This window comes from Oncorhynchus keta, chromosome 14 (assembly GCF_023373465.1).
Source record: "Oncorhynchus keta strain PuntledgeMale-10-30-2019 chromosome 14, Oket_V2, whole genome shotgun sequence".
NCBI lineage: Eukaryota > Metazoa > Chordata > Actinopteri > Salmoniformes > Salmonidae > Oncorhynchus > Oncorhynchus keta.
Genome location: NC_068434.1, coordinates 35,385,973 through 35,403,711, shown reverse-complemented (window position 1 = coordinate 35,403,711; position 17,739 = coordinate 35,385,973). Strand labels below are relative to the sequence as shown.

The following is a 17,739-nucleotide window of genomic DNA, read 5'->3' as shown; positions in this document are numbered from 1 at the left end:
CTTCTAACTGAGGAGTGTTAATTCACCTATTTCAATACACATTTCATTTTAAAACATGTATCTTACAAAGGCATTGTTTAATCTAACTTTTTAACTATTTATCTGTACATGGAATTGTATTTTTTATTTGTTTTACTAATTTCTTTCTAATCTTTACAGGACAATTCCACGAGCACTATCTGATGTGTGGAGACATTTAACTGCAGCTAATGTAGAAGGAAAAGCTGTGTACATTTGCCAATACTGTGCCAGATCATATGTGAAGAATGTAACAAAGTTGCAGAATCATCTGGCCAAGTGCATAAAGTCCCCTCTGCGCTCACAACAAGCAACCTCTGACAAAAGTACTTCTACTCAAGGTGAAACTTATGAATCAGATACCTTATCGATAGCAACAGCTCATGTTCTTCCTGGAATCAGAAGTTATTTTTGACTCAATGGAGGAAGGTAGTAAGAGAAATGCTGATGAATGTCTTGCTCGAGCTGTGTATGCAACTGGTTCACCTCTGATGCGCACAGGCAATGTGTATTGGAGTTGATTTCTTAATGTTCTTCGCCCAGCATACACCCCTCCAAGCAGACATGATATATCTACTCATTTGCTGGAGTTCACAACAATGGATACACTCTACAAGAGAGCCAAAGAAATGGTTAGGTATGTGAAGGGTCATCAAGTTATAGCAGCAATCTACCTCACCAAGCAAAGTGAGAAGAATAAGAGCATCACATTGAAACTGCCCAGCAACACCCATTGGGGTGGTGTTGACATCATGTTTGACAGCCTCCTGGAGGGGAAGGAGTCTCTCCAAGAAATGGCCATATCACAGTCTGCCGATATGGACAGCCCCATCAAGACGATCCTCCTGGATGATGTATGTTGGGATAGAGTGGTAAGCAGCCTGAAACTCCTGAAACCTATAGCAGTAGCCATTGCACGGATTGAGGGAGACAATACCATCCTGTCTGATGTTCAGACTCTGCTTGCAGATGTAAGAGAAGAAATCCATACTGCCCTGTCCACTTCACTGTTGATCCAACCTGAGTAAAATTCAATTCTGAAATACATCAATAAACGTTAAGACTTCTGCCGAAGCCCATACACGCCGCAGCGTACATGTTGGACCCCAAGCATGCTGGCAAGAGCATCCTGTCGGGTGCAGAGATCAACAAGGCCTATGGTGTCATCACTACCGTGTCTCGCCACCTTGGCCTGGATGAGGGCAAGGTTCTTGGCAGTCTGGCGAAGTACACTTCCAAGCAAGGGCTTTGGGATGGAGATGCAATATGGCATCTATCGTCCCAACATATCTCATCAATCACCTGGTGGAAGGGACTTTGTGGATCTAAGGCTCTTTCTCTTTTTCATCCTCCAAATCCCACCAACATCAGACGCCTCAGAACGCAACTGGTCCTTGTTTGGGAAAACACACACCAAAGCACGCCACAGGTTGACCAATACAAGGATTGAAAAATTGGTGGAAATCCAGACAAAGTTTAGGCTCTTTGAGCCTGACAACGAGCCATCCTCAACCAGGTTGGAAAGTGACAGTGAAGATGAGGCCTCTGAGACATTGAGGAGGTCCAGGGAGAAGACATGGAAGCCTGAGAGGATAACAACCAAAGATTTAGTTTCTAGACTATAATTTTACAGATGTATGTTGAAAACATTTTAGGGAGATGCGATGGATAATTGGAGATCATTCAATATTCCCTTTCTTTTGTTGTACATATAGTGTAAATTCATCCGGTGTAGATACGTAAAGATTGCATTTGGATTACTGTTACAGTGCTATTTGGACTGTTAATTGGATTCGTTCCTTGTTGTTCTTTCTATTTTTTAGTTGATTATGTGTGTACCTGTTTGACATTTTACTGCATTGTTAGCAGCTAGTAACACAAGCATTTCGCTGCACCCGCTATAACATCTTCTAAACTGTGTACGTGACCAAATTCTTTCAGATCTACCAGTGTTTGGGGTATTACAGGAAGTGTCAACGAGTGGGGGCTGGAGGTAATGTGCAGGATATTGTGTAGAGGTAGGGAGTTGATTTTGGGCCTAAATCCTATACTACACTACACAGGATTAAATGGGATTAGTTCCTCTCTTTGATAATAATTAATTAGGCAACACAGACTCAAGAAGTGGAGTAGAAAAAGGGTTGAGTGGGTGTTGGCTGTCTTTAGTGAGTGTGTATTTAGCCGTTTAGCTAATCTAATAGAGCCAGTGTATGGGGACGCTCTAACACTAACACAGTGGGACGAACAGACAATGAGGGGGCTAGAGAAGCTAAGTGGGGCTGAGTGAATAGCTAGCTACCGTACCGAGGCATTCCACAGCACACAGAGACAATGGAGATGCCATGACAACCAACTCTGACCCTCCCCTCCCTCAGGTGGTCTGCCTGTATGTTTGGAATCCCCCGTTCAGACAATATTAGCAGCCAGCCTGCCAAACTATTACCCCTCAATCTGTAGCCATCGACCCCTCATCCCAACCACACCACCCTCATACCCCACTCCACACACTCACACGCAATCACACACACTACACCCACAAAGGGTTACATGACAAGGCTACCAGTTCTACAAAAAGCCTACACAACCACACTCCTCTTCCACTGACACCACCCCAACCCCCACTGTGACTCAACCATCGCTGGACCCTAGGGACAATGACAACTCTCTCTCTCCCTCTAGATCTTTCTGTTATACTCTCCCTCTCTTTCTCCATCTCCCATCCTTCAGCTGTCCCAGGAGTTAGGGGTGGAATGGGATAGCCCCTTCCCTAAAGGGGTCAGTAAACTAGAGACCCTGCCCTGGTGTTCTCACACAAAGACGCACACAGTCCCACACATGCATGAATACATACGTCCACTCACAAACCCACACATACCGTCTCCCATTTTCCTCTGTGTAAAACCAGTGGGCCACTCAGAGCTTTAGTATAACGGGATGCTTGGCCTTGTATTTACTTCAGTGCATTCCATGTAAAAAGTCCCATGAGCACTAACTTGAAGTTCATAGAAGCACATCAAACTTGGTGGAAAATGAAAGCTATGAGTCTATATGTTTTAGAAATTAAGGCATATATAATTTTTTTCCTAATTTTATGTTAAAAAAATTGGGAATAGATGAATGGTTTGATTTCTGGTCAAACAGATGGAAAAGAGGTCTTAAAAAACATCTAGCAGACAAAACCTTCAAAGGTATTAGAAATACATCAAAACAAGGCTTGGGCGATATACCGTTTATTCCATATACCGGGATATTTCAAAATACTGACTGTATGATTTTCAATACTGTAAAAAAAATATGAATAAAAAGCATACAGTACCAGTGAAACATTTGGAAACACCTACTCATTCAATGTTTTTATTTATTTTTTTACTATTTTTTTTACAAACTATGAGATAACACATATGGAATCATGTAGTAACCAAAAAAGTGTTAAACAAATCAACATTTATTTTATATTTGAGATTTTTCAAAGTATCGACCCTTTGACTTGGTGACAGCTTTGCACACTCTCAACCAGCTTCTTGAGGTAGTCACCTGTAATCCGTTTCAATTAACAGGTGTGCCTTGTGTGGTGGCATTTTTCTGCTTTACCAAATGAGAGGAGAGTTACAAACTACACACCAGTCAGAGTTACACTTAAACTACATATTTCTTTATTAAGAGCTTTGCAATAGCCCTTTTTGACTTTCAATGATGCGCTATCTCTAATGAACCATTGAAAAGTCCCACCAGAAAAGTACAAAGATCTGTTATAGCCAAGATACATCCCTCTCAACTTACATGACGATCCACAGATCTGAGGAACTGTTCACAAAGAAATACTTTTTCTTGAGAAAGGAGTATCCCGTAGCCAGATAACATTCACTATAAATTATCGTTCAGTTTGGTCCCTCAGACGAGGTTCTAATCTCGTTCCTGGTACTTCATAGCACAGAACCATTAACCTCATCCAATCTGGACTGCTCTTTAGGTTTTATCACCCAAAGACATTGTAAATCTCCTCTGTCAGTGCTATCTCATACTGGCCCATCATCAGTGGAACACACACACAGTACTCTATTCTGTCGAATGTAACAACTATTACAATGCAATACAAACATTATAACATAATCTTGCAATTTTCCACGACACTTGTTAAAAGTGTATTTGTGGAATTCCTTTCCTTCTTAATGCGTTTGAGGCAATCAGTTGTGTTGTGACCAGGTGGGGTTGGTATACATAAGAAAGCCCTATTTGGTAAAAGACCAAGTCCATACTATGACAAGAACAGCTCAAATAAGGAAAGGGAAATGACAGTCCGTCATTTGAAAGTCAGTCAATCTGGAAAATTTCAAGGACTTGGAAAGTGGCCTCAAGTGCAGCTGCGAAAACCATCAAGTGCTATGATGAAACTGGCTCTCATGAGATCCGCCACAGGAAAGGAAGCCCCAGAGTTACCTCTGCTGCAGAGGATAAGTTCATTAGAGTTACCAGCCTCAGAAATTGCAGCCCAAATAAATGCTTCACAGAGTTCTAGTAACAGACACATCTCAACATCAACTGTTCAGAGAAGACTGCGTAAATCAGGCCTTCATGGTCGAATTGCTGCAAAGAAACCACTACTAAAGGACACCAATAATATGAAGAGACTTGCTTGGGCCAAGAAACACGGGCAATTGACATTAGACCGGTGGAAATCTGTCCTTTGGTCTGATGAGTCCCAAATTGAGATTTGTGGTTCCAACCGCCATGTCTTTGTGAGATGCAGAGTAGGTAAATGGATGATCACCGCATGTGTGGTTCCCACTGTGAAGCATGGAGGAGGAGGTGTGATGTGTGGGGTTCTGTGCTGGAAGGAAAAGCAGATCTGTCATCAAGGTAAAGGATGGCTACTTTGAAGAATCTCTCATAAAATGTATTTTGATTTGTTTAACACTTTTTTGGTTACTATATGATTCCATATGTGTTATTTTATAGTTTTGATGTCTTCGCTATTATTCTACAATGTAGAAAATAACCCTGTCCAAACTTTTTGAGTGGTACTGTATATATTACATGTTTTCGGGGGGACACCCCCGCCTTGTGGGGGCTGCGCAGTGCGTTGTACGCCACTGATATTAACTAACTATAAGTTCAACCTAAAATATGTAACTTTCTGTGCAACCTGACCAAATTCACATGGAAATGTGTCATTATCTTTTAAAGTCAATCTGGGAAGCGGTAGATCTGTTCTAGGTGCTCTATTTCTATGCTTCCTGTTCTTAAGTTTAGTTTTCGTGTCTTTTACTTTCGGTTTTATACACCAGCTTCAAACAGCTGAAAATACAATATTTTTGGTTATGAAAAAGATATTTCACAGCAGTTTAGATGGTACAATGATTCTCTACACAATGATTACTTGTTTTGTAACATAAAATACAATTTGGTGAACTATTAGAATTTTAGCAATCGGGAAATGGAGACGCAATTTCTGCATATTGCACTTTTAATTCTATAACTATAAGAAATCTAAGATGTGTCATAAATGACTTTCAGCTCAGGACTCCAGCTATGCATTTGGTTTGCTAACTTTCTAGCTGAGTAGCAAGATGTCAAGATCAAGTATGAAAATCTAGATACCGCCCAACCCTAATCAAAACACAATCATTTTGAAGTCAAGACCCCTACCAACTAATATCAACATTTAAATTAAGTTTTGCAGAAATGATTTGCCTTCTCTAAGTTTAAGAAATATTACCAACTGTTTTGTAATTCTGTTACCAAAAACCCAGATAACTTTAAGATATTTTCTGTCCCTCGTGAGGATAATGTAAGCTCACAGAAATAAGAAGTAAACGTAGACCTACCAATAAGTTATAGTGTTTTTACTGATAACAATTTGGTTTATAACTTATTAAGTGACTAAAATGTGTCATTCTGTTACCAAATTGGTAGCAGAATGACCAATAAATCTGTAACAGAATGACTGCAACTGAATTGGCTACAATGGGAATTCATAGTAGTGACAAACCACAGTTGGGTCACCTGCTACTGTCCTCCCTTCCACTGACATACTGTTATGTTCAGCTCATAACGGTTTTCTTTCTGTTGCGGGGTGGTCAAAGCAAGAGTATGAAAACTGTCTGGACAACGCCTTCCTCTCTCTCTCCCTGTCTCTCTTCTCTCTCTCTCCAGTTAATGTCACCTCTCCCAGCTCTTAGTGACAGCCACCAATGAGTCCCCTCTCTTTCCATTTACTGATAAACAGCCCTCTCACCCACTGAGCACCGACCGACATGGGACATCCATGGACGTTGAAAGGTCGTTGAAATTTGGTCCGTCCAAATCTGAACCAATCACAGACGCCTGTTTCATAAGTTTGATAGCAAAGTACAGTACAGTACAGAACAGTACAGTAAAGAAAAGTAGAGTAGAGTTTAGTACAATAGAGAATACTAGAGTAGAGTACAGTATAATTTACTGTATTGTACTGTACTGAACTAAATTATACAGTACATTACTGAATTCTACTGTAGTGTACTGTGCTGTACTGTAATGAACTTTACTCTACTGTGCTGTGATGTCCAAACATTTGAAACATAGACGTCTATGATTGGCACACGGTTGGTCCAATCTGGAACATTTGGTCTTTTCTGGGGCGGAGATCATTAGAATACTAGCCAGTGTGCAGAATAATACCCAAACATGCCAAAGTGGAAATTAAATATTTCTACCATTGTGTACCTATTCAGGATACATCACCATGTAGTGGCTCCCCAATGGTGGAACACACTCCCTCACGACGCCAGGACAGCGGAGTCAATCACCACCTTCCGGAGACACCTGAAACCCCACCTCTTTAAGGAATACCTAGGATAGGATAAAGTAATCCTTCTCATCCCCCCCCCTTAAAAGATTTAGATGCACTATTGTAAAGTGGCTGTTCCACTGGATGTAATAAGGTGAATGCACCAATTTGTAAGTCGCTCTGGATAAGAGCGTCTGCTAAATGACTTAAATGTAAATGTAAATGTAGAGAATGACATTCATAATTATGCATTTCTGTGTAGTACATACACTAAGTGACCAAAGATATCTGGACACCTGCTCGTAGAACATCTCATTCCAAAATCATTGGCATTAATATGGAGTTGGTTCCCCCCTTTGCTGCTATAACAGCCTCCACTCTTCTGGGAAGGCTTTCCACTAGATGTTGGAACATTGCTGCGGGGACTTGCTTCCATTCAGCCACAAGGGCATTAGTGAGGGTGGGGACTGATGTTGGCCCTTTAGGCCTGGCTCGCAGTCGGTGTTCCAATTCATCCCAAAGGTGTTTGATGGGGTTGAGGTCAGGGTTCTATGCAGGCCAATCAAATTCTTCCACACCGATCTAGAAAAAACATTTCTGTATGGACCTTGCTTTGTGAACGGGAGCATTGTCAAGCTGAAACAGGAAAGGGCCTTCCCCAAACTGTTGCCACAGAGTTGGAATCACAGAATAGTCTAGAATGTCATTGCTGTACATGCTGTACTGTTAAGATTTTCCTTCACTGGAACTAAGGGGCCTAGCCCAAATCATGAAAAACAGCCCCAGACCATTATTCCTCCTCCACCAAACTTTACAGTTGTCACTATGCATTCTGGCAGGTAGCGTTCTACTGGCATCCTCCAAACCCAGATTCATCTGTCGGACTGACAAATGGTGAAGCGTGATTCATCACTCCAGATAAGTGTTCCACTGCTCCAGAGTCCAATGGCGGCGAGCTTTACACCATTCCAGCCGACACTTGGCATTGCGCATGGTGATCTTAGGCTTGTGTGCGACTACTTGTCCATGGAAACCTATTTCACTGATATTGCTTCCAGTGGCAGTTTGGAACTCGGTAGTGAGTGTTGCAACCGAGGACAGACGATTTTTACGCGCTACACACTTCAGCAATCAGTGGTCCAGTTCTGTGAGCTTGTGTGGCCTACCCCTTTGCAGCTGAGCCGTTGTTGCTCCTTGACGTATCCACTTACAACTGCACTTACAATAGACCAGGGCAGAAACTTGACGAACTGACTTGTTGGAAAGATGTCATCCTATTACGGTGCCACATTGAAAGTCACTAAGCTCTTCAGTAAGGTCGTTCTACTGCCAATGTTTGACTGTGGAGATTGCATGGCTGTGCGCTCGATTTTATACACTTGTCAGCAATGGGTGTGGCTGAAATAGCCGAATCCACTAATTTGACGGGCTGTCCACATACTTTTGTATATATATAACAAGTGACATCAATAAGGGATCATAGCGGTCACCAGGTTTCAACTGATCAGTCAGTGTCTTGGAAAGAGCAGGCATTCATAATGTTTTGCATGCTCAGTGTACACACTGCATTTCGACATCATTACAAAATTGAGGGCTTGAAAAATAATGAATCAGCAGGTTGACACAACAACAACAGACAGATGAGTGTGTGAAACCCACAGCTGTTCCCAGGTCGAGGGATATCTCTAACACTATGAGATACCACTACAGGACTGAGATAGCAACAAAAGAGGGTGGAGAGCACACACACACACACGCACGCACGCGCACACACACGCACACACACACACACGGGTCAAATCCAGACTGTGAAACAATAAGCACAACACCTGCAAATCAGGATAGGACTGTATCTGAACACAACAGTTACATGTAAAGTCATGCTATGGTTACATCAAGCCAGCCAGCATCCCCGTTTGGCGAAAACATTTGCAGCAACCCCACCCTTAAACTACTTCCCATGGCTATGACCCTCTCCCTCCCTCGCTTTGTGTCTGCAGAGAGAACGAGAGAGGATGTGACCACATACAGACCCCCAGGAAGACAAAGACAGAAGGCTGAGGCACACACACACAAACACACCCCTGCCAAAAACACACACACACACACACGGGCTGACAGAGTTAGGAGCCAGGGCTAGGGGTAATATAGAGTAGAGTTGATCTGTGCCACTTTCTCCCCTGACTGACAGCAGCTATATTTTCTCTATAGCTAGGCAGCTACATGCACAGTGCAGAAATGTATCACTGAACTAGAGGTCGACCGATCATGATTTTTCAACGCCAATACCAATACCGATTATTGGAGGGCCAACAAAAAAAAAGCTGATACCGATTAATCGGCCGATTCATTTATTTTATTTTATTTGTAATAATGACAATTACAACAATACTGAATGAACACTTATTTAAACTTAATATAATACATGAGTAAATTCAATTTAGCCTCAAATAAATAATGAAACATGTTCAATTTGGTTTAAATAATGCAAAAACAAAGTGTTGTAGAAGAAAGTAAAAGTGCAACGTTACGTTTAAGTTCTTTACTCAGAACATGAGAACATATGAAAGCTGGTGGTTCCTTTTAACATGAGTCTTCAATATTCCCAGGTAAGAAGTTTTTGGTTGAAGTTGTTATAGGAATTATAGGACTATTTCTCTCTATACGATTTGTATTTCATATACCTTTGACTATTGGATGTTCTTATAGGCACTTTAGTATTGCTAGTGTAACAGTATAGCTTCCGTCCCTCTCCTCGCCCCTACCTGGGCTCGAACCAGGAACACATCGACAACAGCCACCCTCGAAGCAGCGTTACCCATGCACAGCAAGGTGAACAACCACTCCAAGTCTCAGAGCGAGTGACGTTTGAAACGCTATTAGCGCGCACCTTGCTAACTAGCTAGCCATTTCACATCAGTTACACCAGCCTAATCTCGGGAGTTGATAGGCTTGAAGTCATAAACAGCTCAATCCTTGAAGCACAGCGAAGAGCTGCTGGCAAAACGCACTAAAGTGCTGTTTGAATGAATGCTTACGAGCCTGCTGCTGCCTACCATCGCTCAGTCAGACTGCTCTATCAAATCATAGACTTAATTATAACATAATAACACACAGAAATACGAGCCTTAGGTCATTAATATGGTCGAATCCGGAAACTATCATCTCGAAAACAAGACGTTTATTCTTTCAGTGAAATACGGAACCGTTCCATATTTTATCTAACGGGTGGCATCCATAAGTCTAAATATTCCTGTTACATTGCACAACCTTCAATGTTATGTCATAATTACGTAAAATTCTGGCTAATTAGGCGGCCCAAACTGTTGCATATACACTGACTCTGCGTGCAATGAATGCAAAAGAAGTGATACAATTTCACCTGGTTAATATTGCCTGCTAACCTGGATTTCTTTTAGCACTATATGCAGGTTTAAAAATTATATACTTCTGTGTATTGATTTTAAGAAAGGCATTGATGTGTATGGTTATGTACAGTCATGCAACGATTGGACACGCTAAATAAACTAGTAATATCATCAACCATGTGTAGTTAACTAGTGATTATGATTGATTGATTGTTTTTTATAAGATAAGTTTTGTGCTAGCTAGCAACTTACCTTGGCTTACTGCATTCCCGTAACAGGCAGTCTCCTCGTGGAGTGCAATGTAATCAGGTGGTTAGAGCGTTGGACTAGTTAACTGTAAGGTTGCAAGATTGAATCCCTGAGCTGACAAGGTAAAAATCTGTCATTCTGCCCCTGAACAAGGCAGTTAACCTACTGTTCCTAGGTCGTCATTGAAAATAAGAATGTGTTCTTAACTGACTTGCCTAGTTAAATAAAGGATAAATAAAGGTGTAAAAAATAATATTAATAATCCATTTAAAAAAATTGGCCAAATCGATGTCCAAAAATACCGATTTCCGGTTGTAATGAAAACTTGAAACCTGCCCTAATTAATCGGCCATTCCGATTAATCGGTCGACCTCTACACTGAACTGTTTCCTATACACTGACACGGACACACAATCACACACACACACACAATCACACATACAGGTTTACCAACTCCTTAACGGGGTAAATACAGCCCCTGGTTACGCTAAACAAAGACAGGCGCATAAAGGAAGAGAGAAAGCGAGAGGGAAAGGGACAAAGGGAATGTTGAACAACCCAAGAGGCATCCATGACAGAAACAAACTGAAGAATAGAGACCCACAGAGGCACAGGCGGACAGACAGACAGTACACAGGCACAGGCGGACAGACAGACAGTACACAGAGGCACAGGCGGACAGACAGACAGTACACAGAGGCATAGGCGGACAGACAGACAGTACACAGGCACAGGCGGACAGACAGACAGTACACAGAGGCACAGGCGGACAGACAGACAGTACACAGAGGCACAGGCGGACAGACAGACAGTACACAGGCACAGGCGGACAGACACACAGTACACAGGCATAGGCGGACAGACAGACAGTACACAGAGGCACAGGCGGACAGACAGACAGTACACAGGCATAGGCGGACAGACAGACAGTACACAGAGGCACAGGCGGACAGACAGACAGTACACAGAGGCATAGGCGGACAGACAGACAGTACACAGAGGAAGAATGTGGTCCAGTCATAACACACTGCTACACAGCCATATTTACCTTTACTTCCGACACAACCGCACAGATAAAGCATCTTGCTAATAACTGTGTTATAGACAATGGAATACCTCTAGTTACATGTCAAACTTCAATGTGTAGCAGCTTTTTTCATCTGAGATGGATATCAAGTATCAAACACATGTATGCCAATGAATTATGCAACCATCTCTTGTCAAGTGCTGGCTGAGTCAGCGGTTTATAGGGATGTAACGATTCACAGATATACAAGGGAAGGTTGCACAATATATTTCCACAAAACGAACAACTTAGGTTGATGATATTCCATCTAAACAGTATTTATGCAAAAGTTGATAATTTAAAAAAAGTATACACTTCATTTATCAAAAACGCAACAATACATTTGGGCTTTGACGTCAAAAGAAGAACTGGTGGTGGTGGCAGTGCACTGTTTGGATCTAAATGCCAGAAGCTGAATGGGAAGAAAGTCCTACCGCTTCGGGCAGACTGGGTCAGGGAGCTTCAGTCATATGCAGGCCTCACTTTTACAACAGTGGAAGAGTGGATTCAACATGAAGCTGAGGCCAATTTAAAAAAATCTTTGACCTTTCCTGATCTTGCACATCTGCGCGGCATCTTCAGCGTTCAAATACTAAAATGGTTTGTGTGATATTATGCTTTATTCGTTGAGTGACAAACTATGTCACTTGCTAGGTTATTGATATCTATGCACTGTTGAAAATGGTGTTTTACGGGAAAAAAAGTAAGCTACCTGCTGAACGGGGCCTTACAATAGATATTATTTAGATTGTTCAGGTTCACCATCACCAATAGTTTTGGTAGTTTTGCTTTAAACAATCAGTGTACGGTATATGGTCAATTTTAGAGAGGCTTACTGGATGGCAGAAGCAAGAGGAGAAGACCATTCGTTTTTGAGATGGGGGTGAAATCCAAAATTGTTCTATATATTCCTTGGCGATAAATATTGATACATTACTAGCTCAAATACTTAATCTGCAAAAATGACAAGTTAATTGGTGGGTGATGGTGATTTCAGAACCAAAGTGGGGAGACAAAAACAATCTTCTACATTGCCCCCCCACCCCACCCCCCTAATCTGATAGTGGGGTGGTAGATGCCTAGTCTCCCTTATGGCTCAGCTCAGGTGTCTACATCTCTCTTTCTCTCTCGCTTCCATTAGCACCAAGCAGAGAGGCATTTCACTGGGTTACATCATACTACCCTCTCTACATGCAGACCCTCAGCACATCCGGGTACATGCTAAATAAACATCCAAACATAAACACACACTAAACTAGAGCAGAGCAACTAGCTCCAGACATAGTCCTACTCCCAACCACAACTATGCTCTCATCGTAGCCTGAGCCAAACTTTAGTCTTCTAATGGCTATACCTGGTACAGGCCAAGCCAATCAAAGACCACATTATCCTGGGTTTTGATTGAGGGCTCAGCGCTCAAGTCCCCTCCTCCTACAGAAGTCTGTATTCGTCTGTGCTCACAGGCAGAGGGGTTTTGAAAGGACACTTCATCATAATCACTACATGTGTTGTTTCCTAAACATGAAGACAGTCTATGAGACTGACTATGCATATATACACTATGGCTTTGTTTACTTAGCCACGTTGGTTCAGAAGGAAACCTTCTGTCACTGTTCCAGGGTCAGATCTCTTTGCCCAAAGCCTGACCTCTACTATTATGGGATAAACTGCCCAGCAGGCCTGGGATCTGTGTCTGAATGCAGAGTGGGGCCAGGTGGCACTGTGGCAGGCCCGGAGTGACAGACATCTACTGGATGTTTATGTTAGTCAGCTGCAGGTTTGTGTGTCTGCCAGACTAGTACTGCAAGGCAGGTGTATGCTGAGTCAGTGTGTGACTACAGTGTGTCCCTACATCTCACTGCTGTGTTTCTCACCATAACGTTATGTTTCCAACGTAGGTCAGAGTTACGGCTGCACCTATCAGAGACACCTCCCTGGTCCAGACTCTCCTGTCCCAGACTACTTCTCTTCGCGTCCATCTACACCACCGTTTCTGTCACTATTCTGTCAAGCTCTGGCCCGTTTCTCTCCAATACTAATCGAATCCAAAACAGCAAGCCCCCCCCACATTCAACCAAGGAGGAAATTAACAGACCACCCGCAGACCACACACACACACACACACAAGTAAGACACACACAAACGTATACACACACTGTCAAAACAAACACAAATACACACACACGTTGACAGGGACAAAGCTAATAGGGGTCTGTGACCGGATTAGCATATGGCCTGTACAGGACAATTTTGACTAAAGTGTTTGTGCTTAATTTCCTGCAAATCTCAGCCACACACACACACCACCCCTCATTTCCTTTGATTCCATTCTCCATTGAATGGCCTGAAGGGATGGCCCTGACTGCACTGGATAAGGGATGTGTCCCTGTAATTAAATTCATCTGGAGGAGAAACTATTCCGTGTGGTTAGACTAGCAGGCAGTTAGGATCAGCCCTGGCCCATGATCCACTCCTCCTTAATGGAACAATGCCAAGAACTAGGTCTATTCCATGGGAAATATACGTTTTCTGTATCCCTGCTTGGATGATATATTTTCCTCAAATATCTCAACATGAAGTCATGTTTAACTATGTGTTAGTGGACTTTTGATTGGTTGGTTTGACACTAGAAACCTATGAGTAAACTACCCCGTAGTCTTTTCAGCCATAGAAGCTCTGCTCATCACCTAATGGCTTGGTCATTGTCACGCCTTGGTCATTGTATTTTGTGTTTTTCGTTATATATTTGGTCAGGCCAGGGTGTGACATGGGTTTATATGTTGTCTTATTGGGGTTTTTGTAGGCATTTGGATTGCGGCTGAGTAGGGGTGTAGCTTAGGTCTGGCTGCCTGAGGCGGTTCTCAATCAGAGTCAGGTGATTCTCGTTGTCTCTGATTGGGAACCGTATTTAGGTAGCCGGGGTTTCACTGTGTATTTCGTGGGTGATTGTTCCTGTCTCTGTGTAGTGTTCACCACATAGGCTGTAATTAAGTTTTCACGTTCCGTTTGTTGTTTTGTATTTGTATAAGTTATTTCATGTATCGCGATTCTCTTCATTAAAGACATGAGTAACCACCACGCTGCATTTCGGTCCGACTCTCATTCGACAAGCGAAGAACGGCGTTACAGAATCACCCACCACACACGGACCGAGTGGCGTGGTTACAGGCAGCGACAGCAGGAGCAGCGAAAGGAGGCACTTACGAGAGCTGAGAGACGCTGTTATGAGGACGTTATGGACAGCAGAAGCTTGGACTATACGACGTGGGATGAAATAGACAGGTGGGCGGTCGACCCAGAGAGAGTGCCGGAGCCCGCCTGGGATTCGCTGGAGCAGTGCGAAGAGGGCTATAGGAGAATGGAGTCGAAGAGAAAGACACGGCGGCGCAGAGAGAAACCCGAAAGTCAGCCCCAAAAATGTATTGGGGGAGGGCTCAGGGAGAGAGTAGCAGAGTCAGGAGTCAGACCTGAGCCAACTCTCCCTGTTAATTGTGAGGAGCAGCGATCAAAGGACTTCTGGACTTGGGAGGAGATATTAGACGGAAAAGGACCCTGGGCTCAGTCTGGAGAATATCGCCGTCCCAAGGAAGAACTGGAGGCGGAAAAAGCGGAGAGGAGCTGGTATGAGGAGGCAGCACGGCGACGCGGATGGAAGCCTGAGAGTCAGCCCAAAAAATGTATTGGGGGGGAGCTTACAGGGAGTATGGCTATGCCAGGTAGGAGACCTGCGCAAACTCCCTGTGCTTACCGGGGGGCTAGAGAGACCAGGCAGGCACCATGTTATGCTATGGAGCGCACGGTGTGTCCAGTGCGGGTGCATAGCCCGGTGCGGTTCATACCAGCCCTTCGTATTGGCCGGGCTAGAGTGGGCATCGAGCCAGGTAAGGTTGGGCAGGCTCGGTGCTCAAGAGCTCCAGTGCGCCTGCACGGTCCGGTCTATCCAGAGCCACCTCCACACACCAGTCCTCCGGTAGCAGCTCCCCACACCAGGCTTCCTGTGCGTGTCCTCGATTGTTGTTTTGTATTTGTATAAGTTATTTCATGTATCGCGATTCTCTTCATTAAAGACATGAGTAACCACCACGCTGCATTTCGGTCCGACTCTCATTCGACAAAGGAAGAACGGCGTTACAGTCATATCATCCCCAAGTAGCCCGTCTCCTGACTTGTCAGTTCATGCAGCTTTTGTATTCTGATCACGTCATGCGTCTTCACCTAGGATAATCAAATCAAACTTTATTTGCCACATGTGCCGAAAACAACAAGTGTAGACTTCCCCGTGAAATGCTTAGGTACAAGCCCTTAACCAACAGTTCAGTTCAAGGGTATCGTGTCTAGACTTGGCAGCTAATGCAGCTTTTGTATTCTGATCATGGAGTGTCCGGATTCCCTTTTCCCGCCCTATATTTAAATGCCAGTATGCGAGTATAAATCTGATAATAACAAAACAACAACTTGATGGCAGTAGCCAACTGCTGTAGCTAACTAGCCAGCTAGCCTCTGTAACTAGCCAACTGAAGGGATGGCAAAAAGGTTAGCATAACTCTAGCCAAACAAAAAATAGTTTTCCTAATAAGCTAGCTGCCTAGCATTTATGTAGCCAGCAAACACGTTCCTCACCGGCTAGGAACGCATTTCCTCCCATGTTTAATGGAAAAAATGGTACCTCTCGCTCCCAAAACACATATTTTATGAAGACTTGTGGGCGAAGTGCGGATGACGTCGCCTACTGTATGTGCTTTCAGTAGTAGCCTGATAGAGTCCAGACTGAAGAGAAACCCGCACACAATGCATCCCTGACCACCTCCTGAAGGGGTCAGCCAGATCTGAACACAATTCAATTTTATATTACAATCTAAGGGCCTTTATTGGCATGGGGGAAACATGTTTACATTGCCAAAGAAAGTGAAATAGATCATAAACAAAAGTGAAATAAGCAATAAAACAAATAAACAGTAAACATTACACTTACAAAAGTTCAGGTAACGGTTAAATTTAGGGTTAAGGTTAGGATTTGGGGTAGGGACGTCCCAAGGGTCATGTCTACACTTGACACTTAGACGCGACTTCTGCTATCAGAATACGAAGATCGCATTGTATATTGAATTAAACTCAGTACTGCTAGTCAAGCAGACACATATCATTAAACTGGAAAAGAAGAGATCTGCCAAAGCCATCAGAACCACACAGCATTACGTCACTGGAAAACTGTGAGATCAATTCAAAAAACGAATTGGACCAAGCCGAACACAAAGGCTAGACTATGTTTGTAGAGGTAGCCTGAGCGGCAAATGTAGGCACTGAACCCAAAATTGTGTCACCGCATGATAAACAGTGCAACGATATTATAGTACATTGTTTACAGTCGAACTGACATTGCAAACACCAGTAACATTTTGCCAGTTTACACAAATGTTACAGACTCGCTTCTGATACGAATCACAACAGCTTTGTAGATGCATTGTGCGCTAACGTTACTTTGTATACATTTTTGGAAGCTGTCTGGCTAAATTATCTTCGAGTTGTCATCAGCAAGGAATAGCTAGCTAAATGAGCTTTTAGCCAACCGTTGGAAGACACATATACACACACACACATTTAATAAAATACATAAATTAATTTCAACCTTCAATACACATTGAAATTAAGAATAAAACAAAAACCACTACATGTCGACATTGTCCATCAAATGTAAACTACACATTATGCTGGATTGTAAATTATTAGCAAAACAGGGATAGCTAGCTATAATATTAGCCGGTTGCCGGAGAATTTTACATGAACGTGCCAACTAATATTCCGACATCAGTAGAACACACTTGCTTATTATTACTCACCTGCCCTATACAGCGCGGGGTACACATCTTGTTACGGTGGTCAAAAATACCCTTTCAGAATGTAGCCCACTTTTCCAGTTCCGGACGTTCTCTTGTAGAGATCTACTTTAAAAGACCGTGGGGACAGTACGTGTGACCCAGTCTTCCCCGTCTCTCTCGTTCTCTCCTCCCACTGTTTTTACCGTGATGGCGTTACTTGCTACAGGCAGCTGCTGAACCACTCATTGCACAGACAAAAGCCACTATTTAAACTTTGAGTCACTAGAGCGTGACTCAAAGCAAGTAAGATGTAGAGGTACTGTGTAATAAATCACTATGAAGCGTTATAAACAGTGAATACGACAAAAGAAGATACTGTGACAATGACACATTTATTTTATAATATTGTCTTTTCTCATTTCATTTATTTCTCACTTCCGTTTTAGTCACATTGTT

General features: G+C 42.9%; 1 protein-coding gene across 1 annotated transcript in view; it reads right to left on the bottom strand.

Moving 5' to 3' along the window:
• Positions 1-17,499, bottom strand: part of serinc5 (serine incorporator 5) — a 54,241-nt gene extending 36,742 nt beyond the window's left edge. The window contains exon 1 of the mRNA XM_052461611.1: positions 17,305-17,499. Within this exon, the coding sequence (XP_052317571.1) occupies positions 17,305-17,331 (27 nt within the window). The 5' untranslated portion in view covers positions 17,332-17,499. The remainder of the gene's footprint in view (positions 1-17,304) is intronic.
• Between the last annotated feature and the right edge of the window lie 240 nt (positions 17,500-17,739).